Consider the following 27,094-nt stretch of genomic DNA (forward strand, 5'->3'; position numbering starts at 1 on the left):
CAACTCATCCACCGACACTAAAAACAGACTCTAAAGCAACAGTTGACACTTGTATAGCCATAAATCACGAGCCATCCGAGAAACAACAGGATATTCCTCTTTTTTTATTCTTCCACCGTGCCACAATATCAAACTCACTTTGTTTCAGAAGTGGTTCTACCATATACTTGTCTAAATCATTATACCTACCACTACTAGGACCAAGATCATCATACAACAAAGTGTTAAGTTCATCATTAGAGACACCACCACTAGGAGCAAGATCACTCAAGTTTTTTTGGTAAATCTTAAAATAGACGGTTGAGATGTCCCACTGTTTACCATTCTGTTTTCAAAATTACTTATCACATTTTTGCACCATTTTTTGTATATCTCGAAAAATTCAAAAATAGCGAAAAAATGGTAGACTAAACCAGAAAATTACCGAATTTTGTCTACTGTTTACACATCCATCCATAAGACAATTAATTTTAATCTTATAACGTAAAATTGCATGTGTTGTATAACGTAACTTTGGACGTACTATTTTTAATCTGGGCATATACCTAATCTAGTAATGTGGGTATATGCACATATTGTTTTATCGTGATGCATAATACTATAATGTTAATTTGCACATAGCATGTAGTGCTTCTTTTTCTTATTAAGATAAGCAAGTTTCAAAACTTGACGTACAAACCATAGAATGGGTACCCTAAGGCCTTGTTTGTTTGTCCAATATTAGACCAGAATTGTTCCAGCTTATCAAAGTTTATATAAATTAGAGAATCAATCTAGCTAGAAATCGTTCCAACCCATCATTATTCCATGCAAACCAAACGAGGCCTAAATGTTCGGTTACCATGGTTTCATGCTTCCATTTGAGCTGGAAATGTCAATTTAAACCACACAATGCTTCATATTTACAGGACTAAAACTCTGTGAATTGGATAACTATGAGTGAATTGGATTATAGATGCACATAATCAAAATCCTACATTACCATTCTCACATATTTTCCATTCAAGCAAAGTTCAATAACATAAATTTGAAGAAGCAATGGTTCATACTTGCTAATAGATATAAGCTAAAAATTGTTGATCTATTAGTGTTTTAGTTTGAGCGGTATTTTGTAATGTTAATTTGATGTGTCATGCTTCATCTTAGTAATTGGACTAGAACTCTGTGTGCGAATTGGGTAACTAGTTATAAATTGCTCCTTTAATCTTTATATGCTTACCATGTGAGAGAAATTTGTACGAGTTTGACTGTCAGCTCTTTTGTGGAAACTTTGTATTGATTTAAAAAAATTTGGAGCTTCGTACTAATGGAAATCCTTTTTTGAATAGTATGTGTGAAGTGATGGATGGTCAATAAGCTTTGTTAATTGTTTGGTATTCCCCGTTCATGGTGTGTAGTTGATATTTTGTACCATCAATTTTTGCATCACAACGGTAGCAAATGAGGTTCCATTTGTTTTCACAAGTACACATTTCATACTAATGAAAATTTTGGAGCTTCATACTAATGGAAATACTTTTTCATGTGAACTCCATTTGTGTTCACACGTACACCTTCGAAGATACAGCGTGTGGATTACAGACATATTGTTGAAAATAACACCATAGTTTTTTACATTACGTCCACATGTCTATTCCTATTGTGTTACTAATCATATCATGTGAACTCATAGTATGATGCGGATCAATGAAAGAAATGGAGATATGATATTGATAGAAAACTCCATTCATTTCCATCTATATTCCATTTGATCTTAAATTCTTTAAGTAATCTATAGTCTTATAATCATTCGGGCCTTTTCTTGTTATCAGAATTAGAGAAATGATTACTACACCAATGCATTATTGTTCTTTTATTTTCATTTGCATAGTTATTTTGAGTGCCAATTGATCTTAGTAACTTAGAGTTATAGTTTATTATTTATGCTGTCATTTAACTAACTCAAGTTTGAAATTCATAACAATGAGCCATGGATATGAATTGTACAAAATTTAGTGTGACTTCTCTTCCAACTTCAATTTCTTCATGTCACATTCATTGTGCGAGATGGCTGACTTCTGTGTAGATTATTGGTTGTTTCTCACATACTAAAATGACCATACTCTTTTGAAGATATGACATGCACATCAAAGAAAATATTATTAAAATTATAATTGTTGGATCTTTTGTTACCGTTCTAAAAGTCAAACCTTGTAGCACATCCTTTTTCTAAAATAAAAAATTATTATGGACATGCTAAAAATATTAAATGCAAATATTATTATTGGATTTACATCCCAAAATATCCGTATGGTTATAAATTTTTAATGGAAGTTATAGTGTAAGAGAAGTTATGTATTTTCAAATAGAGGAAGTAGCATCAACAATGAAGATTTCATGACCATGACTCATCACTAGCAACCATATAATAAGTATATGTCCCAAAATGGTTAGAATTAATTATGTTGGATTCCAGTTTGAATATGTGAAGATGATTTGACCAAATAGTCTTATCGAGTTTGGTTCCTTTTTCTTTGTATCCTAAAATTATTCCAAGCATATCTTGCAAATAAATATTTTCATAGTTTAGAAAGCATTTAATATGACATTAAATATTTTCTACATTGGTACCATTTCAATATGGCAATCTTGATTTTCATACCAGAGAGAATGTAACCAATATAGCATCATCTTTATACTCTATAAAGTTAGAAAGTTGCATATAGTTGGTGACACTATAATTGTATGCCTAGCAACTAGCATATTAATGTTAGCATGGCAATGAAAAATAATGACTAGATGTGATGCTACGATGGGTCATAATGCATCCTTCTAGTTTAAGATGAAGTCACTAAATTTAGTTGTAATAAGGTTAAAGCATAAAACTTATATGTGCGTCAATAGAAGTTTAAATCTTGTTATTATTTAGAGTTATTTTAAAATCTAATGGCTTAGGTACATAAGTTTTGTCCTAGTTATCATGCCCCATAAAAGTTTTAATTAAGCCATGAAGTTGGATCCATCATTTTGATGTGTGCACTCAAAATAAATGATACATGGATGTAAAGGTCCTAAAGTTTTTAAAATGGTACCTTTCTCGGGTAGTTGATAAGCAATATGATGGCCCAAAATGAATATTGGTCCCTTGTTTTTTGCTAACAAAGCATGACAAAAGGAAACACAACAATCAATAAGGATATAATTCAACGCTTTTGTTCCTTGTTCTTTAACTCCAAATTCTATTGATTGAAATTCCTACGGGTGAGTTTTTAATAATCTAATAAACTTTCCATTATATTGTGCTCACATAATGGATGGTTATAATTGGTATATCATCAAAAGTATATTGCTGGATTAAGCATATGTGCATACAATTTATTGTATTAAAATTTAGGAAGACAAAATAGATTTATAAAAAATATGTCAACATAAAGTTTAGATATATATATATATGTTTTTGTTATGCAAAGTAAGAATAGATCTAGTTCATTACTAAGCTCATTATCCTTTGTAAAGCAATGTTATAATTAGTATGATCATAGGACCAAGATAACTAGACAGGTGGATAGCCTATAAAAACATCTTATAATGCCACAAAATACTAGTGTAAAGTTAGTTGGTATAATAGATGGACCAGAAGCAAATACTTCTTCTAGCTCTATTTCTTAATAAGAAAGTCTCTTAAACAATTCTAGTTGCTATAACACTAAGTTGTTTTTTTATCAAGAACGCAAAATAACAACTACTTAAATACACTAGAGAGCTAACAAAAACAACTAGTGACAAATATAAGCTTTTCTGATGTTCCCCAAGCAACTATCACAAGAGAGAAGAATATGGGTGTAAAAGCAAATGTGATAGTGATGAAACTAAATCAGGCAAGTGAACGAACACAATGATTTATCGTTGAGGTTCGGTTACTTGCTAACAACCTACGTATTTATATGATGAGCTCAAACTAGGTGGTTTACAAGATAATTGGCATCACACATAAAGCCCATAGTTAGGACGTCGTAAGAACCACACTAAAGATACACTTCTACTAGCACGATTACACTAGAGTTTCTCTTCACGATCTACCATGGGGAATGAGCACAAGAGCCTCTCAAAATAGATGATCAGAGCTGACAACAATCTCTAATAGCTGCTCAACAATCCCATGACTTTGGACTGCCTAGGTGATGGCAATCACCAAGACTAACAGAGAATAACCCGTCCCAGCCCCTTAAATATTGCCACAAGATGCAATAACTAAATGGTATGAACTTGGAGCTCTCCAATCTAACCCAAACGACTATAAGATGCAAGTAGGTGGAATGTGTATTTATCCATAGTGTATAGGATGCCAAGATATTAACCAAGGGTGACCATAAGGTCTACTTATAGATCCATAATGAAATTCAACCATTACTTCTTAATGGGATGAAATTAGGGGCGTTAGACATGTCTGATGCACCATCATTGTCTACACATGACATATCTGATGCACTCTAAATGACTATAATTCCAACAACTATAAAGTAGATGTTACTACGTATCAATTATCCAATGCACACATTGAACAAGTCTAATGCTTGTTAGAGTTGATGTGTGCATTTTACTTGCTCTTTGGGTGCCCTATCTAGTGCGGTGTCTGGTGAAACAACGATGACATTAAAGCAAATGTGCTAGTTTACATGCTCTCTGAGTCCCCTGGTCAGTCCACAATGTAGTGTTGTGCCAACTAGAGTGGTACTCACGTTTCCAACCTCTTGCTTGCCTTTCATCTTGGACAAGTTAGTGATAAGTGTTCTGAGTGACCACATCGGAAGCAACCTTCCTTGCCCCCACTAAGCCACCGATTTACGTGGTTGTTGTGAAACCGCATAAATTGACTGGCAACAAGCATCAACTCCTCGTCCCCAAGAGACTCAACCCGCTCCTTCGAAATAAATAGTAAAGAGGACAAAGCAAACATAGCATATGAAGGGTTAGCTGAAGGAGGACAACCTAAGATAAGGTTCATGTTGGGTGTGTCGAGATTCTAATATCTTGGCCCAAATCTGGAAGTCAATCTATGTGGATTTGAGCTTGTTGAATAGCTCATCCAGGGTGAGGGTCTCATGGTTTGGTGCCTCAATAATAGTATAGATTTTCACCTCTCAGACCCTCCAATTCAGGATGCGAAGCAACTTGAGAGCCCTCTCATGACCATCTTAGGGTAATTATGCCTTCTTTGTGTGCATCTTGTTCACGATCGATTAGAAGTGTGAAAACATGAAATCAATAGACTCCCTAGTCAATCGAACTAAGTTCTCTTACTCTTGCCGGTACATATCAAAGAGCTTGATTTTGACATGATAATTATGAAAGTCGCATAGAGGGGGAAAATAGGCAAAACCTAAAATTTATCACTTAAATCAAAACTTGATCCCTGTTAGCTCAAGCTATAGGTTAATCAGAGTGAGGAGAGAAGTGCCTAGTCCAGTGCACACCAGACCGTTGTCAGACTATCATTTCAGTGGCTGTCCTAAACTGGATGTTAGGAGTTAGGTGGCACCGAACTTCGCCATATCGGCACCTTGTCAGCTCGATCGTTGAGCAGTCCAATCCGACCATTGAGTCCTAATGGTCAGGTGCTCACCAGACTGAGGCCTAGTGCACCATCTGACTTCGTCTCCTTCTATTCCAAAAATTCTTGCTTAACCAGTCCAATGTGCCAAAGCCTTCTACACTCAAAAACCCTTCTCTAGAACTTTGGTCCAATGCACACCGGACATGGTCCGGTGCGACACTAAACATAAAATTGAGTTCCTTTTATGCCTAACTTCTTTGGTTGCTTTGGCTAGATTCTGGGGCACTTCTATGACTTAGACAAATATATCTAGAGTCCATCCAACTATTCTAAGCCATAGGTATTCACCTTTTTAATCGCTTCAACTCATTTTCTCATTCTTACTCAAATTTAGCTCCAGAAATCCAATTTTAATATGATCTTCCCAATCCCTCTAATGCTCCATTTGGATGTCGATATTGGAATGTATGGAATTGAATTGGGTTCAATACCAAATCAGCCATGGTATTGAAATGAGATGTAATTCTAATTCTATTGTTTGGATGTCATTGAATTGCAGTTTGGAATTGTGTGGTCCAATTTCACGTAATACAGAGGGGTGATGTTACGTACTGGGAGAGGGAGTTTTTAGTTTTAGTCCAATTCTAGGGAATTAGGTGTCTGATTCTAAATCTCAATTCCATGTGCAACCAAACAATATAAATCTGGAAAGTTGATTCCAATTACTAATTCCATGATCCGATGGAAATGAATTTTACTTCACCATGAACTACCACAGTAAGGGTCAAACATTCTATATCTCAAAATACACAGATGAAAACTAGTCTGATAAAAACATATATGGATTTGTCTAATAGTCTAGAGGGTGAGAGAAAGCCTAGAAACTAATCCACTAGATAGAAGCTAGATAGATCATTGGTTGGGTGTAGCCCTCCTCTCATCTATAAAGGCTATTAAACATTCTCAACCTACCCATGATATTTTAGAGCTAAACCACTTAACTAAGGAATAATGGTCCAACTCCCAAACCGTAGATTTGACAGTTATGCTCCCTTTAAGGATTTGCTTCTCCTTAACGCAACATTCTCTATGGCTACACGTGCCACCTCCAATTCCTACTGGAACTACGCTTACAGTTTTGAGGCCAAACCTGTGAAATCATCATCGGATGGTTTTGAGGCTTAAGCACCAAACTGCTTAGGTAGCATACTCCCAAACATGTCTCCCACGTCTTAGGTAGCATACTCCACACACGTCTCTCACATCCTAGACATGTGTCTCCCTAGTCCTCGACCACATCAGCAACACAATCTATTCTGTTATGTCCTCCTGTGTGTCGATATCCCTAGGTGCCCACCATTGTATCTTGTCGTCCGGCTTCTCCAGTTTCTCAATCAAGTCTCAACACTCATCCTTCACCGCTTTTGGTCCATCGGCATGAACCGCATGACTTTCACCTTTGTCATGAACCGCATGCGCCTTTGCATGCAGCTAGGCAAAAATAGTCAAGGGAGAGGAGGAGAAGGTATTGATGCCGGTGATGCGTGGCTGAAGAGACAAGGGAGAAGAGGAGGCGCTCAAGATCTTGAGTTTAGTTTTATATTTGTTGTTAACAAAGAATTTGTAAGATATTAAGGTCGACGGTAGTATATGTTCGTGCACCACAGCTCAAGTCACAGGTCACCGTGGACATGCAGTTCCATGTCGACCGTGACATGGACACGTGGAGTAGACGCCATCGAAGCATGAAGGAAGGCGGCAGTGCGCCCATGCGTTTCCATGATAAGGCCAATTCGATGCACAAGTCGTGTCTTTCTCTTATCACCAAATATGGTTATGTGTCGTGGCCACATAAGGTAGAACGTATCTGGTGCTCAAAGGGGTACCGTGCTCATGTGCACATTTTAAATCTGGTGTATCCATCTTACATCTAACAGCAGCACCAATTTTGTGAAGCACCCTTTCCACCTTCGTCCCCTGGTGGAAGGGGTTCTTCGTAAAATTAGCCGGTGCCGTTGAATGTAAGATGGATGCACCAGATTTAAAATGTGCACATGAGCATGGTACCCCTTTGAGCACCAGATACGTTCCCTTGATAAGGCGCGGTTCTTTGTTAAGAAAACTATGGACCCACGAATTCGAACGAACCTTTCGAGGCCGTCGTCGGCCTCGCCCGCGCTATTACGAAGATGCCTACTGTCTCAACTCGGATCGCACGACAGTGACGACGAACGGTACAGCATATGAGCACGCGCCGTATCGACACGAGCATTTACCGATGAGCAGTGAGGCTGAAGTGCGTCCATCGACAGCGGCAGGCAAGCCGGGTGGGGTAACGGCCAAACACGGCGGAAGTCCAGCACACTGCGCTGGGCGGCCGGCGGCGGGGCGTTGCCGTCACCGTCTGGGGCAGCAGATTTGGTCGGGACGGGAGGCGATCGAACAAGAGTCTATCCTTGCCTGTTCCTTCCGGCCGGCTGCCCATCCCAGATCCCTGTATTGTCCGCACTGCCGCTTTTTCCCTTGCGCGCGCTGCCCCGCTCTGTTTGCTGCCGCCGCCGACCCGGCAGTGGTAAAAGACGCCTTTGGCTTGTAGCCCAGGAAGGATAGTCTATACGATCGCAGCTTGCGGCTCGATCCCGTGAACTCACTGGATACGTTCGCAAAAGGGTGCAAGCAAAAGGCTGGACCTATCGGACTGGACTGGGTGCTACACATCATTCAGGGACAAGCTGACACTGACAGGGCCATCGTTGCGGCATGTGCAGCATTTTTTTATTATTTCACGTCCACAATTTATTAAGAAATAACGATTTTTTTGTGTGTGTTGCGAGAACAAAGAAAGTAATTATACTATTTGTTCTAAAATAACTAGTGCTATGATATTTGTATCAGTCAATTTTTTTTAAAAAAAATTAACTAGGTTCATAGAAAATAGTAGTAACCTTTGTATCTCTAAATAAGTTCATTATTAAAATTTATTCAAAAATATATTTAAAAATATCTATTGTGCGTTATAAATATTAATATTTTTCTTGTATATATAATTAGTAAAAATTAAATACTCGACTTTTTAGTGGTCGCTATTTAGAAATGAGAATCTTGGACCAGCTCACTGCGCTTCTACGCCTGGCGAAGAGACGAAGTGCTCACGCACATGTCGCGCTGGAGACCTGGACGTCGACGGCAGAGGGCTCAGTGTCACACAGGGACTACTCTAGGGGTGAAAATGTATCAGGATACCGGATACGAATTTCAGCAACCACATTAATTTTTAGTGGCACGAAGTTAACGCCCTGTCGAAAATAAGCTAAATTTCGGCGTATGACACGTGGCCATCCAAAGTAATCCTGTTATTTTCAACGACTGATTTTCTAAACCTAAAAATTAGCTTATTTTTGGCAACTAACATGTGGTCACCCTAAAGTCACCTTGTTATTTTTGGTGGCCATCGAAAGATAAATTATATAGGCATAAGTGTTGGGGTGAAGGCCAACCTGGCCCTCGGTCGGCAAAGCGAAGTCATTATCAACCCTCGACCAACTGCAATGTTGCAGGTAACTAGAGACTTCGTGTGGTAATAACTTTGACGACATTGGCCATCAGCTTGCAGAGACAAATGTGTGTGAGTCCTCGACCTATCTTGAGTGGGACGACCGAAAACAAGAAGCCTTCACCATGGCACCGTCGTAGCAAAAGCCGATGGAAGACGCGAGGCTCCTCCAGGAGAAAGCTTCGGGAGCGGTAGACTCACTCATCTAGGTCGTGGCCCCCAACAAAGACAGGCCAGCGAGAGATGCGAAGGCTCCTCCAAGCGAAGGCTATGAGCGCGGCGGACTTCGTCCAAGCCACGGGACCAATGTGAAGACGGACAGGGCTCACCTGTCAATGTAATCAGCGGGTAGAGTTGCGCGTGCACATAACCAGAGGGGGCTATGAGACTATAATTACACAATTATATGTATTGTAAAAATTATGTACACTCCTTTTTTTAAGTATCTTGTCCAGGAATATCGAGAATGGGTAGTTTAAAATTAGAGGATAGACTTAATAATGACTCGTAAAAGACATTGTAAAAAAACAAAAACTATGCATGACTAGATTCGATAGTACTTGGATCCCTTCACTTGCCCCCAAATCGGATCCGCCTCGACATACCCGCAAGCGGGCTTCCCCGTTTGGCACGGCCCAAAAGGTAGCCGTTGCTTTTGCCCCAAATCCCCACCTCTCTCCTCCCAAATGCCCCGAATTAACGCGGTCATTTCCTCTCCCATAATTAATGCGGCCGTTACGCTCTCGCCTCGCTACCCCCAGTCCCCCACCCCCACACGCACCACTGCCATCACCCCATTTCAAACTCGAACCACATCGCGCCGTGAGTCCGAAAAGATCCCCGCCTCGAGCATCGATCGACCGGAAGGAGAAGGCAAGACGCCGGGACGTTCTCTGAATCGGAGGCGAGGCGGGGAGGGGATAGAATCGGATGGTGGAGGCTGGCGCGAGCTTCATGGTACCCGGAATCGATCCCTCTTTTCGGCCGGGCCGGCCGTCCCAGCGTGCACGATCGATAGAGTCGCCGTTGCCCGCTGGTGTTTGCTGACCATGGGTGACCTTTGTGGCGGGCGCAGGATAAGGTCGAGGCGGCGGCGGACGACGTCGTCATCGACGGGGCGGGCGTGGGCGTCGGGGACGCAGGGGAGGAGGAGGAGGAGGAGATGGCGCCCGTGGAGCCCCTCCCGGAGCCTCTCGACGACTGCGGGCCCGTCGCGTGGCCCATGCCGGACTTCTGCCCTCTCACGGTGAGCGACTCAATCCTCCTCCTCCACCTGGATTCGATTCGAACCCCACACCGCACGGTGTCCTTCCTCCATCGGCCGTGACTTGAAGATGAAACGTTGTTTCGCTTGTCTGATCCATCAGATCGATGGGGCGCTGAAGGAGTCGTTCCTGGAGACTCTACGGAAGGACGCGGCGGAGGTCGAGCGGCCTGCGCGAGAAGGGGCGGAGGAGGGGGAGGAAGCGCTCAGCCCGGACTCGCGGCCGTCGAGCAGCAAGCGCCACCGCGCGGGCACCGCCTCGCCGTCGTCCAGGAGCAGCCCCTACCGCAACATCCTGCACGTGTTCCAGCAGTGCAGGCAGGACGCCGTCGGGGAGACTCCCACCAAGAATTACTGAAGCAGACGAGCGCAACGGGGCAGGATCAGGCCGCGGCGCGATGTCACGGCCACGGCTTTTCGCCGCTTGCTTGCTCAAGAATAACGCTTGCCATGTTCGTTTAGTAGCCAGCCGTTTGCACATTGTTCTTGGTGTGGCTGAAAAGGGGTAGGGGAGTTCTTAATTCTTGTGTAAACATCGGATATAGAAGTTACAGGACCTCAGTAAAAAACGTCATGAGAAATGCAACTTGATAATTTTCACTAGTTAGGCTAGTTCGAGCAGCTTACTTATTCTTATCTTATATTTCAAACTCCACTTTGTAACACTTTATAAACAATGAGTGTTTTACAAGATCATATACATGATCTACTACTATAGCCTTACAAGTCGATGTGCATACGCTTAAAAAAATGATATGTTCTGGTCCAGCAATTTTAACTAGATTCCACTAGCTCTACCATGGAGCAGCTCCACCGTGGATTCGCTCTGTATTTGAATCGTTGTTTGTCTCATAGACCAGCTTTAACTCTAGATATTTGATATTTTTGTGGAAAGTGTCCCTTATACCCTTTGGGTGATGTATTATTATTTTTAAGGACAACAACGTTTTGTTTGCCAAGTAATTTAAAAAGGAAACAACAGTGCACTGTATTGTTCACTACACATGTTAAGATTAAATCAAGTATCATTAGATAAATTCAAGCTAACAATCTAGCTCAAATACATAGAAATAGTTGTCAACACTCATCACGAAAAGTGTCCATTATGCTCACGAATATAGTTATGGGTTCCATAGTCACCACAACTATCATTTTTTGCTTTCACATAGGATAGTTTGGCATTCTATATAAAAATTTTCACTTCATTTTCCACACTCCAAATGATCTCTCAATCACATTATTGCGAATAAATGAGTGATTCAATAACCTTTCTTTAGTTGTTTTTTGTTTCATTAGTATATGCCACCCCGGTAAATGATATGTCTCTCCCTTGTACGGTGCTAGGTACTCTATACGATTAGGATACCCCATATAAACAACATAATATTTACATGAACATAAAGGAAAATATATCTAATTATCAATACTAAATAGACAAACAGTGTGTATACTTAAACAACATTACCTTTTAGAGGATGTGGGAAGAACTTGTTGTCTACTTTTATAGTATTGTATAAGACACTTGCATATAGGACTTGGTTGGCCCACACACACACATGTAAACCTCACATAAAAGTCACAAAATGTCAAAATATTTTGAGTAGGAATCATTGTTTCCCAATATATCTCACTTGCTCATTAGGGTGTTCGTAGAGATACTCTAGCATGTGTCTTATCTAGAGCTCCAATACAACCTTAGAAGTGTGGAAATGCTCTTCTGATGTCCTCTTATGAATAGAATGAAAGTTGGCATTTTTTGGAACAACAAAATATTTTTTCATAGCCATCAAAGAGTCCAACACCTCACTAAATTCCCTAGTAATGGTTGCACCAGAGTGGTTCAACCTATTTTGACATTTCCTATTTGAGTCATTTCTAGCATAAATGAACAAGAAATTTACTAAGGCCCCATAGGTGATCATATGCATGGATGGTTGTAGATCATATACGTTAGAACCAACGGATTATGAAGGTCTGCCCATGACATTCACCAGGAGTGTTCAATGTCTCAAGTAACCATCCATAACCACTTGTGTTTGCTATTCTTTGTGGATTCTTCTCAAGATAGAACTAAACATATTATTGTGTCACTTGAGAACATATGTAAAAATATTCCAGAACTCATCATAATCGTCTTTTTAATATCCTCAGAGTTTCCCTCACTATTGTTGACATGCATATGCAAGTAAACATATGGATATATACTAAAATTAGGGATCACAACTCATGGATACAAACTAAAAACAAGAAACATAGCTGATGGATACAAACTGAAAATAGGGATCACAACTCATGGAGGGACCTTGTTCACCTCATGAGAGCACCTAGAGGGGGGGTGAATAGGTGATCCTGTAAAAACTTGAAACTTAATCCACAAAACTTGATTAGAAGTTAGCACAGTAAAGCCAAGTGGCTAGAGAGGAGTTCTTGCAAAACACAATAACCACAAGAAGATCAACACAGATAGGCACAGTGGTTTATCCCGTGGTTCGGCCAAGTCCAACACTTGCCTACTCCACGTTGTGGCGTCCCAACGGACGAGGGTTGCTCTCAACCCCTCTCAAGCGGTCCAAAGACCCACTTGAATACCACGGTGTTTTGCTTTGTTTACTATATCCCGCTTGCGAGGAATCTCCACAACTTGGAGCCTCTCGCCCTTACAATTTGATGTTCACAAAGAAGCACGGAAGTAAGGATGGGATGAGCAACGCACACAAGACACAAAATCAGAGCACAAACACGCACACAAGTCACAACTCGAGCTCACAATACAACCCGGAGAGTTCTCTACTCAAATGGAGCTCTAGTTGCTATCACAAAGAATCAAATGTGCGAAATTGGAGTCTTGATGCTTAGGCATGCTTAGAGAATGCTTGGTGTTCTCCTCCATGCGCCTAGGGGTCCCTTTTATAGCACCAAGGCAGCTAGGAGCCGTTGAGAGCATTCCAGGAAGGCAATCCTTGCCTTCTGTCGACTGGCGCACCGGACAGTCCGGTGCGGATTTCTTTCCTGTTTTGGCGCAGCCGACCGTTGAAGATCCAGAGTCGTTGGCGCACCGGACACTGTCCGGTGCACACCGGACAGTTCGGTGCCCCCTTCTGACTGTTGGCCCTGCCACGCGTCGCGCGCGGATTATACGGCCGACCGTTGGCCCGGCCGACTGTTGGCTCACCGGACAGTCCGGTGCACCACCGGACAGTCTGGTGATTTATAGTCGTACGCCACCGACGAAACCCGAGAGCAGCCAGTTCGCCAGAGCCAGCCTGGCGCACCGGACACTGTCCGGTGGTGCACCCAGACTGCGCAGAGTCTTGGCTGCTCAGCCAAGTCTTTTCCAATTTGGTCTTTTCCTGTTTCTAGCACTTAGACACAATACATTAGTCTCCAAAACAATGTACTAAGTCTTAGAAACATACATTTACTCTTGATTTGCACTTCTTAAGTCTTTGGCACAAATATTACTCAAGGCATTTGTGTAGAGCACTTAATCACCAAAATCTTATAGAAATGTCCCAAGGGTACATTTCCCTTTCACCTCATCGTCAAGATATGACCACTCATGAATCATATCTACTTCCTCATCATCTCCTTGCTTTTCAACATAATTAATATCAATTGGTTCTTGTTGACTTTCTTTTATAGTAGGATTGTCACTCAGGATTCCAATTATTAGTTTCATCATTGGAAATATCACCATAGATTTCTCTAAGGTACTCCAATTTTTGTAAAGCCTTCTTTTGAAACTTGTCACACCCTAAAATTTTCTGCAAAATTCATCAAAATAACGATAAATACAAAAAATATTGTTATGATGGATAAATAATTGAAGTTAGCACTAGAACACTAACCATTTTTTTCTTTTTCCACCATTTCTTGTCCATGACAATGACCCCCTACGAAACATCCCATCCTATACTTCTTTGCCTTCCTAATAGTTTTTCTAAGTTGTCTGACCAATTTTAACTTATCTCACTTAGTTTTTAACTGAGTTTTTGTTAACTCAATTCTAGTCATTTATAAAATATATATGATACCTCAGTGTATCCTAAAGCGTTAAGGTGAGTATTTGGCCGATTACCCTTCTTTAATTGTTCAAACCATCAATTCATGCATAATAGTGAGGTAATTGTATAGTCCATTCCATTGAATCTCCCTGACCAGTTTGTTCACAAAATTTTGAAGCGATTAGAAGTACAGTAATATGTATACAATAAGATTGCAAGCCAAGTACTTTAATTCAACCAAAAATGAATATACAACATTATAAGGGGGTGTTTGGTTTGTAGGGACTAATATTTAGTCCGTTTTCCGTATTTAACAATTTAGAGACTAAAATGTAATAAAATAGAGGGACTAAAAATTAGTCCCTAGAAACTCAACACTCTCTAAGATTGGAAACCTGTACCTTTGGAACTTGTCAACAAAAGCGGCACCGCCTGCTGGTGCGCCACCCAAGCCAGCTAAGGCTGTCTCCAACAACGTCCCCTAAATTCTATCCCTAAAGGAATATTCTCTGTCCTTTACAGTACACTCTAAAAGATTTTGTCCTCTATATCTTCTTAGTCTCCAGCAACATACCCTAAATTCGATCCTCTAAAGCTACAGTAATAACAGACTTTTTTCCTCCATTTATTTAGTTTTTATTTGTTTTGTTTGCATTACACGTAAACAGAAAACAATTATGCGGAAGATAGTATATTTAATTAATTTACAAATACTATTTTCCGATATAAAGCGTGACTAACATAATAAAAAATTAGGAATTTATTGAAATTATAAAAAAGTAGGAATTTATTTTGAAATTAAAAATATATTGTAGAGCTGTACTTGACATCCTGTTCACGTAGTAGCAAAATAGCATTTTTTCTTTTCGTACGATGCTTCTTCGTTGACACGTGACGTTGTTTGTCTTGCTTCGTGCCACAGCAGCAGAGAGAGACAAAAAAAGTGTGGATAGCGGATGTACAGGGATTCTCCACATTTGCCGGCTACTGTAAAAGTCCGCTATTTTAGCGGACGTGTTACAGACTCTTGCTGGAGGGCTTGCGTACACTCAAAAACTCTAAATTTAGGGTACAGGACCTTATACAGGTCGTTGCCGAAGACAGCCTTAAGGCACCCAAGGGTGCGCAGTGCGCTGCTCGCACCACAGCCGTGAGCCACCATGCAGCCTAGTCCAATTCCAACCGATGAACCTCGGATCTTGCCGCGCCCAACCACGTTGTTGCTACTGCCCGCCGTAGCTCCCCTGTCGTGGATGCGCGGGAGGCCAAAACTAATTTCAATTTCCAATTCTGTACACCTATACCTACGTCCAAACGTGGTATAACACAACTCGTTTTTTAAGTGGCAATGATGGGGTAATTTTTATTCAACTCTATGACTTGTATGGTATATGTATTTTTGGAGCACCACAAAAATGGAGTCAGGTTGAACTTCGTCTTTTTTGGGGCATAGTTCTATGGATGGTGTTTGACATAGAATTTGTGGAGCAGATTAGAAACCCCTAACAAACATGTGACAATGATCAATTATATAAGCTGTAAATATGCCAAGAATAATGATATATACGACCAGTCAGCAACTGAAGGTCTAAAAACGAGCGGCCCTTGGGCAAAAGCACAAGTGTGCAAAACTATTGTAGTCGTAAGCAACAAAAAGCTTTATTGCAAACGAGGGCATTGTTACAAAATATGTTCTATGGTGGACACGTTACAAAACAAAATATACATCCATTTCAAGTCGCCAGTTTGGCCAAAATCACCATATCTAATATCTTAACTTCGTATGTGTCGTCAAGCCTCACTATTCCGTCAGAACCATCTATACCTATAAGTTTTCCTGTGTGCCCACGGAAACTACCATTCAGTATCTTGATCTTGTCACTCTTCTTCGGCCTGATGACCTCGACCTCGTTCGGAAGAACCGTCACCATGTCACCGTTGCCCGAAGACCCAAGTGCAACTCGGCAAGATCCATCCTGCAAGTGTAGAAGTGCATTTAAGCAAGGCACGAGACACAGAGCTGGATTTTGAAGTCCACCATACGGTGTGTGGGAAAAAACATACCCCGAGTACCTCCCTAACCACACCAGGACCGTCATCACCTCCGCTCAACACATTGACCAAAACATCCGGCAGCAGCCATGTAGCTTCACCCTCACCACCTGCAGGCATTTCCGCACATGACGATTATATCTATAAAAGCAAGGCAGCACATTGAGGTCTGATCTGAAAACAACAGCACACCTATTATCGGCGACATCATATCCATTCCAGCATTGCCTGGGGTCATTGGTTGACCACCAGGTGTGCCTGGAAGATATGAGGCTGAGTTTGGCGTCATTGGTTGGCCAACAGGCGTGGAAGGCACGTATGGACTTGGGGCATTTGCTAAGACATCACAATGGAAAAAAAAACATTGTTCGAATAAGTATCCACACAATACGAAATAAACACACAATTACAATAGTATACTTAATAAATAATCAAATAGATTTCTATACCATAGTTATCCCTGGGAGTAGGAGCATCATTGAAACTAACTCCTGGAGTGTTTGCCCACCCTGATCCAGGTGTGGGGGCTTCGTATGGCCGAGCTTGTGGGGTTCCTGGCTGAAAATTTTGGATAATTGGAGTAAGACATGTGGGGGTTACACATCTGCACAAAACAAATAAGACAGGAGTGGCAAAACCTAACCTGGTAAGCTGGACTGCTACCCCAAGTAGCAGGATTTCCATCTTCCCAATTATCCCTGGTAAATGACCAAACACAGCAACGATTAAAATCACATATCGATGTCTACCTTTTAAATCCAAATACAAAAGTAAACACTAAGCTGCTGTTTGGAACAAATAAATTATCTTTCCTTCGCCCCCAAACAGCCCAACCCTAGTTCCAAGATACATGGATCAGAAATATCATTGTGGAAAAATTACAACCTCGGAGGGCTCATAGGAGCCCAGGCTCGACTTCGCATGGGAGTCCGCATCCCTTCATGTATTGGTGTTGCTGTAGCAAATGAATAGGATATTATTGCAGAAACATGCAAAATGAATGACATACCGAATGCATGGAACAGACGATGCCAACATATATTCTAGTTGCAAGTCTACTATGGTACAAATGCTTGATCAAATTGTTTGAGGACACAGCTTAGGCTCTTTATTGCAAAAAGGAAAAATTACATTTTGCCTCTCTCAACTACCGCAAAAGCCAGGCTTTTCCTCCAACAATTACAAAACCGGACACAGCTCCTACCTCGTCTTCCACAGCCGTACAAATGACCTCCCGAGGTGGGTTCTCTCTTTTTCTTTTATGTTTATTTCGGCTAAATATTTGAAAAGAACATATTAAATCACAGAAAATTTACAAAATGGAAAATCCAATTTTGTTGGACTCCATGTGAGTAGATCTACACAACAAACATGACAAAGTGCCCGTATGTTGCTACGGTTTCCATTTATGTTTGAGTATAGAGTATAAAACACAAAAACGTGTGTGTTATGTTGGCTAGGTGGGTGTGAATGTGGGTTTGGAGCCAACAACCATGGTTCAAATACCCATTTGTGCATAATTTTAGCTTTTTATCATCTAAATGTGAACATGATTTTTTTACTACAACAAGCAAGCAATGATTAACCCATCATAAAGTTTCACCACAACTGGACCATGAAAACTGCAGCTATGAAATAATTACCAAAAAACATATATCTAAATCTATAGCAAAAACTTTGCACTAAAGCATAGCATAGCATATGTTCACTGTATAGATATAATCATGTGAAATCCAACAAAACTGAATTTTATATTTTCTGATTTTTCTGTGATTTACTATGATTCTTCAAAGATTCAGCCGAAATAAACATAAAAAAGAGGGGGGGAAACACCGAGGGAAAAACTAGAGAGACCATGTGCCTGGTTTTGAGAGATGAGGGAGGAGTTATTTCTGGTTTTGTAGTTGAGGGAGAAAAGGCTGACTTTTGCAATAGTAGAGAGAGTAAATGGACTTTTTCCTTGCAACAAGGGATAAACACACAGCCAGTACCCAAATAAAGAAACTCGACCTGCAGGCGGTAAGACAACCAGAGAGACCATGTGCCTGGTTTTGAGAGATGATGGAGGAGTTATTTCCGGTTTTGTAGTTGAGGGAGAAAAAGCTGACATTTGCAATAAGTTGAGAGAGGTAAATGGACTTTTCCCTTGCAACAAAGGATAAACACACAGCCAGTACCATGGTTTTTAAAGCGGTAAGGCGCTCCAAGGCGTTGGACCACCGCCTAGACGCCTAGGCGGCGCCTAGGCGACGCCTAGGCGAGGTAGGCGGGCAAGGCGCCTAGGCGTCAGACCACCGCCCGGACGCCTAGGCGTCGCCTAGGCGACGCCTTTAAAACAGTGGCCAGTACCCAGATAACGGAACTCGACCTGCGGACTGTAAGATAACCCCTAGGCATTATATTAAGAAGACATCACATATATTAAGAAGACATCACGCAGGTCGAGAGAACCCCCGAACCCATGTCCCACCAATACACAGCGGCAGGCACCGTAGCCCATGTTAGAGACGACCACGACCGGGAATGGGCCTTAGACCTATGCTTTGGTGTGGGATAGACGAGGAGATTTTTTAACCACAGCCTAAAATTCGCTCTCACGAGGAGTCGAACTCAGGACCTGAGAAGTGCTACTCAGACCACCTAACCAACTTAGCTAGAGGCCCTTTCGCAGTACCCAGATACAAGACAAAAGGCATTATCATGACTTTTAAAAACATCCATAGAAAAATGATATTTAAAAAATAGATATAAGCAAACAAATATATCAATCATGGAAACCAACTTGCAATGTGGGGAGAAGATTGAAAACACAACTAAAATCAGTGACATCTCATGAGTGAAATTATGAATCCTTTGATCTATAGGAACATGTGGAAATATGAGGAAAAAAAGCAAACAAACCTCCAGGGTCCCGCATTGGAGTCTGATAAGCATGATGTGGTGTTCGAGACGGGTGCATTGGAGTTTCACCACCCAATGAATAACGAGGTTCACTGACGACATGATAATACTCAATTAGCAAATACATAAAAAATTGTTTAAAATTAAATGGATAAGATATTACCGGAATGGTGTTGCAACAGTAGGTGTGTCAGCAATATCGTCTCTTTTAACTGTGTTATAGTCATATTAGCCTCCAACATATGATAAGTCACAGGGCATAGATAACAATAAGAGGATTCACCTGTGACAATCTTCATCAATGAATCAAGCTCTACACGTACGAGTGCACCAGTCACCTCTTTAACACGGCCACGATATCCTTTATAAGGTCCAGATTTAATTTTGATACATTTACCCACCAAGGCATCACACCTACCACCACGGCCGCCTCCAAACCTTCCGCCATCTGCATTGGATGGCAAGGCTTATATTAATATATGATCTACAGCTGCACAAAGTAAAACAAAAAAAGAACTCGGCCGGGGAGGGAAAGGCGGCCCCCTCCCAGTATTATATTAAGAGACTGAAACATGGTCCCAGCTGAGAAAATCCCCGAACCCTAGCCCCCCATCACTAGCGGGCCGTCACCGCCCACTTTGCAACGGCCCAGCCGGAGGGTGGCGCGCAGGACAGCTGCACAAAGTAACTACCCTTGCTTCAAGAAATGTAGAATATTTGAAAATCCCGCTGCAACATATCCAGACAAAATAAGCCATCCAACTTGGAAACTGGAAGTACCAAAATAAGATCATACAATTCATATTAGGTCCTCTTGGGGGCAGCCTTCCTGGAGATTGCAGAATGCTTGCTGAAGATCTCAAAGCACCAAGCCGTGCATCAACTGTGTCCATACCCTGCATCAGCATACAGAAAAATGAGACAAATTCTCAAGCCTAACTAAGGATCAAAAGGGTTCAGTACGACTGTACGAACATTTCCTCGATGGCCACCGGTTGATCCACCAACAAGAAGGCAAGATTGCGCTTTTGCACAAATAAAGCCTGCATGTTCAAGGTGATGCCTGTCATAAATAAACAGCATCCCCTTGTGTATGTGTTCCACGGGTCCTTGCTTCCCCTAATTTGACAAAATATGGATGTAAATACAATAAAGGTAACAGATACACAGGAGTCAAAAACAACCAAAATCGTAAAAACAGAACTGGGACACACCTTGCATGCTCCTTCAACAACCCTTATGACATCTTTTGCAGAGATAATATTATTAGAACGATCTTTAGCTGATGAGCGCCTATCAATTTTGCTTTTTATCTCTCTTAATTTCACGAGCACAACTTCAGGTCTATCTGGCACTCCTTTCAGAACCTAAATAAGTAAATATACACCTTAGTAAATATAGTGTGAAGTACAATCGCCCTTACTAGAATAAAACAATTACCTGAAATGCTTCAGCTTCCACCCTTATAATTACTCCAAATGACAAGTTGCTGAAAATGGATTGACGAATACAGGTAAATAATCAAAATAAACGAGCTACGATTATTGTTCATTCTAAGAGTAAACTTACTCTAAAAGGACAAGATCATGCAGTTCATAATCACCGATTCTGGTGATTCCTGTGGTAATTTCAGAGCTTTCAACGACATGATCAGCAAACACACGGATCTGTGTCATCCAACAAGAGCACGTTAAGGAAAAATTATTTCAGATAGATCAGTTTAAATGTTTCTACATAATCTTGATAAGACAATTACTCACATGTTCTTTAGTTGTGTCAGACAAAATGATCAAGACATGCCCTTCCACTTTAACAACCATGCCAGTAGCGCCTTCTTGAACTCCTGAGATCACCTTGACATGGTCACCAGGCTTGAAATATTTGCAAAGCTCTTTTTCATTGAAGGCCAATGTTTTCTGCAGTTACACATGCGTTAACAATAGACAATACTGTAAGCCATTCCTCCACCATAAATTTCATATTAATTAGTTTTAATTGCAGTTAGTTACCGGGAGATCAGATATTTTTGGCCTGATGTGAACGGTTTCATCCTCTACTTTCTCAACCCAACCCTCCAGATTTTTCAAATCGCCTTTAATAACAATGACGGCATCACCCTTCATAAAGTGTCCTTTTTTCCTGTTTGCAAACAGAGTGGACAAGCTAGCCATGTCGCCATTCATGTCATCACCAGGCTTCTTAAACTTCTCAAGTTCGTCAAAATTCGGTTGAATATTGTTTGTGTGGATCGATTTAGTGGAGACAGATTTGTACAAGAAACCATCTTTGAACTTCAAATTATCAACCCACTCAAAGTACTCCCCAGATTCTTTATCTCGCCTCCGTTCCACACGAATATGCATCTCCCTGTTTACACAAGATTAGCAAACAATGACAGAAACAGTTAGATCAATTCACAAGGAGAAACATGTCACCTCGCCTCATCGATATTGAAGAATCGTGGTGGTGGGACAAATGCTTTCTTCTTTACAGACTCCCCTTCCTGAAATACAAATTGTGCATCCGGATAAGAATCATAATTACCTGATTAACTCAACGGCTCAATCAAGAACAAGAAAATAACAACCAAACATGATAATCAGAAAACTACTTCATATCGCAGATCATAAGATGTTTTTGCTTTAGGAAAACATTCCAGGAGATATGGAAAGATAGTATACTCAGTTATAAAACATGAAAGCTCCACCAACTCCAGACATAGGTTGTTGTAGGATTTAGTCGGTCAAACTTCTTAAATATGATCTATGCTATCAATATATGAGATGTTATATAAATTGACAACAGGAAAATATTGGTGCAAACTTTCCACTCGGTTGAATCGTGAATACCCTTTAGACAAACATACTTACAAGTTTTTTAAAAAAATTGAAACTATGCATGTCCATAGTGCATCTACGGATGCACGTTGTCACAAAAATTGAGATTCAAATTCGTTTAGTAAAAAATCCTATGAAAATAACAAATTTGAGATGCATATGCACTAGAGAATAAACTTCCTAGGAATTTTTCTAGTGCGTAATACATATGAACCTGAAATTTGTTATTTTCATGTGATTTTTTCAATATTAATTTTGAATCTCAAATTTTGCGAAAATGTATATACATAGATGCACTGTGGATATGCATGGTTTCAGTTTTTTTAGAATTCCTAAGTATCAACAACAACAAAGCCTTTTATCTTAAGCAACAACAAAATAAACTCCGAAGTCCGAAGTGTGTTTTTGTAAAAGGCTTTTATGTTTCCATCGATTAAAGGGTTTGCACTGAATATTTTCCCGTTTGACAACACATGTTTGATGTTACTAGATTCATCAGAAAATACTTCCATAATATTATCTAAAATGTTATTCCCTCTGTTCCAAACTATAAGACATTTTGGCTTTTCCAAACAGAGCCTTTTATCTATACATATTGTATATCAAAGTGCATAGCAAAAGGTACATATCTAGAGAGAGAAAAACATCATATACATATAATATGGAATGGGGTATGGTTTTATAAAAATTGCAAGTCAAAGTATCATACCCTGTTGATATCCTAAACAACTTAAATTTGGAGTCAGTGGGAGTATATTGTATTATTGTTTACAATTTATTCTCTTATATTGTATATCAGACTGGACTTGAGACCTCAGTTTTGAATACACATTTAGGTAGTTAAGTAACTTATTTGTTAACGTAAGTGCGTACTAGAGAATCGAACTGAGACAAATAGATTAGGTCCACTCCTTAATTTATGCAATTAAAGTTGATAGGTAATAATAAACAAAAGTGCAAGATTGTAAGAAGCGTAAGGCTTTGAGTACAACTTCAAGTACAAGTGTACAACCATGTATTTAACTGTTCAATGCATCTATGAGCTTTTTATCCAAGTCATTTTAACCTTTGGGTCTTTAATACTCAAGTTGTACCCAATAGTTGTACTTGTAGCACTGCTCTTGTGAGAAACAAAGGCTAAAACTTACAAGTTTACTAGCCAAAGCTTGTAGATCTATTCTAGGGATCAGCTTCACGTCTACTCTTTGACGTACATTATCAACATCAACAACCTGCAAAACACGATCAAATAAACATTTTAAGAATTGTATACTATATTTATAAGAGAAGTGTTGTGGTAATACCTTAGCAAGGTCGCCTTTATATATGCCCAATTTCATTCGAACCCAAGAATCCCTTGAAAGATCAACAGATTTGCTCTCAACGGAGAGGACATCTGCCATTTCTTTTATCGGCACTAATGTTATTTTTGCTGAAGCATAAATGTTTCTTAGACCTTTGCAAGCCTGCATAGACCAAATTTAGCAAGAAGGAATGAAATCAGAGGTAAAATGTCAATCACACGTAGGCATGCTTACCTCTTTGACATGGGCCTCCTTTTCAGCTTCAACATAAATATAATTTTTAAGATGATCCAATGCCACGACTGACTTTATCTGAAGGTCTGACCGATCGATGAACTTTTGCATCAGACAAATAGCAGTTTCTCTCTCATGTCCAATCTGAAGTCACAGTTGTGTTAGTAGAGCTGCAGTAGGGCCAATAAACATTCAAGCAGTTTAATAAGATAAATCTTGAGCATACCGCACATTTGACCATCCATAGTTTGGGATCCTTCACGGACGGCAGCAGAGCTTGCTGTTCCACTTCTGCAGCTTCCTCACCGTACTCAATATGAGTGGATCGTGCGTATCTCTCCCGCACTTGTCTCTCAATCTCATCAATATCCTCTTCCTCATCTCTCATAGGAATAGAATGACGTCTTGAGCCCCTAACAACATCCTCATCAGGAAGGTCGGCCCCAGCATCATTAATAAAATCTAAAAAGAAAGGCAAAGGAGCAGATATCAGTGCATTAGAAACATGAACATGATTATATTGCTTAGTACAATAATAAGCACATAGCTCATTCAATTTCAACATTTGCTTGGTACAACAATAAGCACAAAGCCAATTCAATTACAGATGTGCATGTATTTCATGATTCAAACTTTGTAATCTTCACCGACAATTAGTCTTACCAATATGAAAAGTTTGTACTACAAGAGCGGTTACATTGGACTTAGCATTTAGAAATACTTTCTACTGACCAACATTTTTGCCATGAATGACATTATAAGAGAAATTAGCAGTCAAAGAGTAATCTCGAAGACCACACCAAATTAAACCGTGCCTTATATTTGGGCATGTTTGCTTCTGATTTAAGCGGGTGTTTGGGGCTTTGGACTGCGGCTGATTGAATAGCCCAGCCGGTCAGCTGCATGCCTGCAGCCTATCCTGCTTAGTGCAGCCTCTTCTCTCTGGCTGTATCTGCTGCTGACTTGGTGCAGCTGCTACGGTGTTGGTGGGATGGCTACTGCAGCTGCAACCAGCTCGACCGAACAGGATGACACTGTTTCTAGCAATGCTAATAGTCATAACCAGCAGTCCAGCACAATGTGTCACCAGATAGCAATGATACTAGTCATAACCAGCAGTCCAGCACAATGTGTCACCAGGTCGATGTCTAATTGTCTAGTTTGCTCTACTAAGAAGTATTAAGTAGTACATTCTGCCCAGGCCCAAGATTAACTTTTTTTCATCATAACTTAGTATTAAGTAGCATTGGAGCAAAACAGCTGAATTCAACATTCATAATTCTTGCTTGTAATGTGTAGATAGATCGGCACTCAGTTCAGAGATAAAACAGTTCAGTATGTCCACTCCATTATTTCCAGTAATCAAGGGAGGAAGATGCTTGTGAAATTAACTGTGAAAATGGATGAAAGCTTGGAGCTGATTGGAATATTTCCAGGGTTACCAGTAAATTCTTACAGAAAATCTAATGCATCCTGATAGTTCAAATTGCACAATGAGGGTAAAAGAAAGAATACGGAAGATAATTTGATTTGATCCAGATAAAAAGTTTCAGTCTAGAGGGCATAATTTTTTCCTGCTTCATAAGGCTAAATAATTTGAATTATGATACAATTTATGAATGGATATTCAATTTGGTGCCAAGGCTTTGTCAAGCTTCAAGTATCTTATCCAACATTCAAAAAAATGAAACTAATTAATTTGATAGCATAAGAAGATTAAAGTTCAGTCAACTGTATGCAGTGTTTGGTACAGTGTTAATATGGCAATGAGAACTGGCTCTTTCCAGTCCTTTCAAGTAGCTTTTGAAAAATGATAACAGCAGGCCCATAGGTTTGTTCTCATAGGCAGTTCTGCATGCCTAAAATTATCAGACAGAACAAATCCAAGTCTCCAGTTGCAGTGCAAGTTCAGGCCCTAGCATCAAGTTTGCCACAATACCATCCAACTAAGTCTGGTTCCTTATACCCCTAAAAATTATGTCTGACCAAACCACCGTTGCTATAAGCTTACATAAAGGAAATTAATATATATTAGATCAACTTGAGGTTGAACAACAAAGCATTATCAACTGAACAGATAATTAAGACGGGATCTCCACAGGCACTAACAAGTTCATGAAACATATTGGGAGTGTGCTTCAGCTAACTTTTTGATCTAGAAAAAACTAGTCTTTTGCTAATCACCATCACCTAGGGTGCACCTCTATCAAACAATTTATCTAAACATGACTAAGCTTCATTTTAAGATCTGGAGAAGAGGCGAACATCAAAATTAGCTGTTTTAGCTACACAACTGCTACGAAACTAAATTTCTTGCCAACCTGCAGCTACTACCTAGTCATGAAAACAAAACAAAAGAGATGGATTCCGCCTAGAGCATGAAGTGTTACAGAAATTGCTAATTTCTCGTTGTATTCCCAAATCCAGTTCTGGAAATCGACCAAATTAGGTCACAGATCTCAACAAAGACTGGAGAAATACCACCCAAGTCATAAACAGAGCATCACGACGCAATAAAATAGGGCGACCACTCACCGTCCTCTCCCTCGCCTTCGTCCTCTTCTTCCTCATCCTCGTCGACCTGGGCCTCCTCGTCGAAGAACCCTCGCACCCCGCCGCCGCCCTTCTTCCTCGGCCGGCCCCCGCCGTCGTCGTCGTCGTCCTCGTCCTCGTCCTCGATGGCCGAGTCGTCGATGAAGTTGTCTTCGCGTGACCGCTTCCGCCCGCCGCCACCCTTGCCACCGCCGCGGGAGGCCTTCCCGCGCCTCGCCTCCTCCTCGTAGTCGTCTTCCTCATCCTCGTCATCCTCCTCCTCGTCCAAGTCGTATGCCTCCTCCTCGACCTCTTCCTCGTCGTCGTCGTCGTGGTCGCGGCGAGCCATGGATTTGGCGGCTAGGTTTTCGAGCTCTCGCGGGGATGCACGCGGAGGAAGGGGAAACTCCTCGCGGCGAGTCGTGCGAGGGAAGAGGCGAGGCCGCGCACGCGTAGGTGTAGAGCCGAGCCGCCTCGCGACTCCGCGAAGCCGCGCGTAGGGCTGCCAAGCCCCGGCTAAATTAATCGGAAAACCAAACTGTAATCGGAAATGAAACCGAAATTAATCATTATCAATTTGGTATATGTTTCAGAAAACTGAAAAAAAAATCAATAAAATTTCGGTTTTAGATCTCAAACAGGTTCAGCTCTACTAGCTCTACCTTCAAAAAAAACTAAAATAGACGACGCTTTCATAGAATTTTCGAAGCTCCGTAATTCAAAAACATTGTTTTCATACTTTCCCGTGAATTTGCACAAAAAAATACACATCATATCATTGGTTATATGACCTACTGATTCATGTCTCTTTCTCCACCCGCTAATCATCAAGGATAACTAGTTAGACCCTGTTTGTTTCAGATTATAATCTCTCCAGATT

At 40.7% G+C, this 27,094-nt stretch overlaps 2 protein-coding genes across 2 annotated transcripts; one reads left to right on the plus strand and one right to left on the minus strand.

Moving 5' to 3' along the window:
- Positions 1-9,771: 9,771 nt before the first annotated feature.
- LOC103629887 (uncharacterized) lies at positions 9,772-11,079 on the plus strand. The gene is made up of 3 exons (XM_008650986.3): positions 9,772-10,043; positions 10,162-10,332; positions 10,454-11,079. The coding sequence occupies exons 1-3, from the start codon at positions 10,017-10,019 to the stop codon at positions 10,706-10,708; spliced, it is 453 nt and encodes a 150-aa protein (XP_008649208.1). The 5' UTR covers positions 9,772-10,016; the 3' UTR covers positions 10,709-11,079.
- A 4,909-nt stretch (positions 11,080-15,988) lies between these two features.
- LOC103631336 (putative transcription elongation factor SPT5 homolog 1) lies at positions 15,989-26,754 on the minus strand. Its single transcript, XM_020539445.2, has 22 exons — positions 26,218-26,754; positions 23,909-24,144; positions 23,683-23,826; positions 23,449-23,610; positions 23,293-23,376; positions 21,743-21,810; positions 21,317-21,674; positions 21,068-21,223; positions 20,877-20,974; positions 20,748-20,796; positions 20,522-20,674; positions 20,283-20,426; positions 20,104-20,203; positions 19,591-19,755; positions 19,471-19,519; positions 19,308-19,399; positions 17,292-17,361; positions 17,050-17,104; positions 16,856-16,964; positions 16,599-16,742; positions 16,419-16,516; positions 15,989-16,330 (listed from the first exon to the last, which is right to left on the minus strand). The coding sequence occupies exons 1-22, from the start codon at positions 26,561-26,563 to the stop codon at positions 16,088-16,090; spliced, it is 3,123 nt and encodes a 1,040-aa protein (XP_020395034.1). The 5' UTR covers positions 26,564-26,754; the 3' UTR covers positions 15,989-16,087.
- Between the last annotated feature and the right edge of the window lie 340 nt (positions 26,755-27,094).

The sequence above is a fragment of the Zea mays genome, chromosome 6, assembly GCF_902167145.1.
Source record: "Zea mays cultivar B73 chromosome 6, Zm-B73-REFERENCE-NAM-5.0, whole genome shotgun sequence".
Lineage (NCBI taxonomy): Eukaryota > Viridiplantae > Streptophyta > Magnoliopsida > Poales > Poaceae > Zea > Zea mays.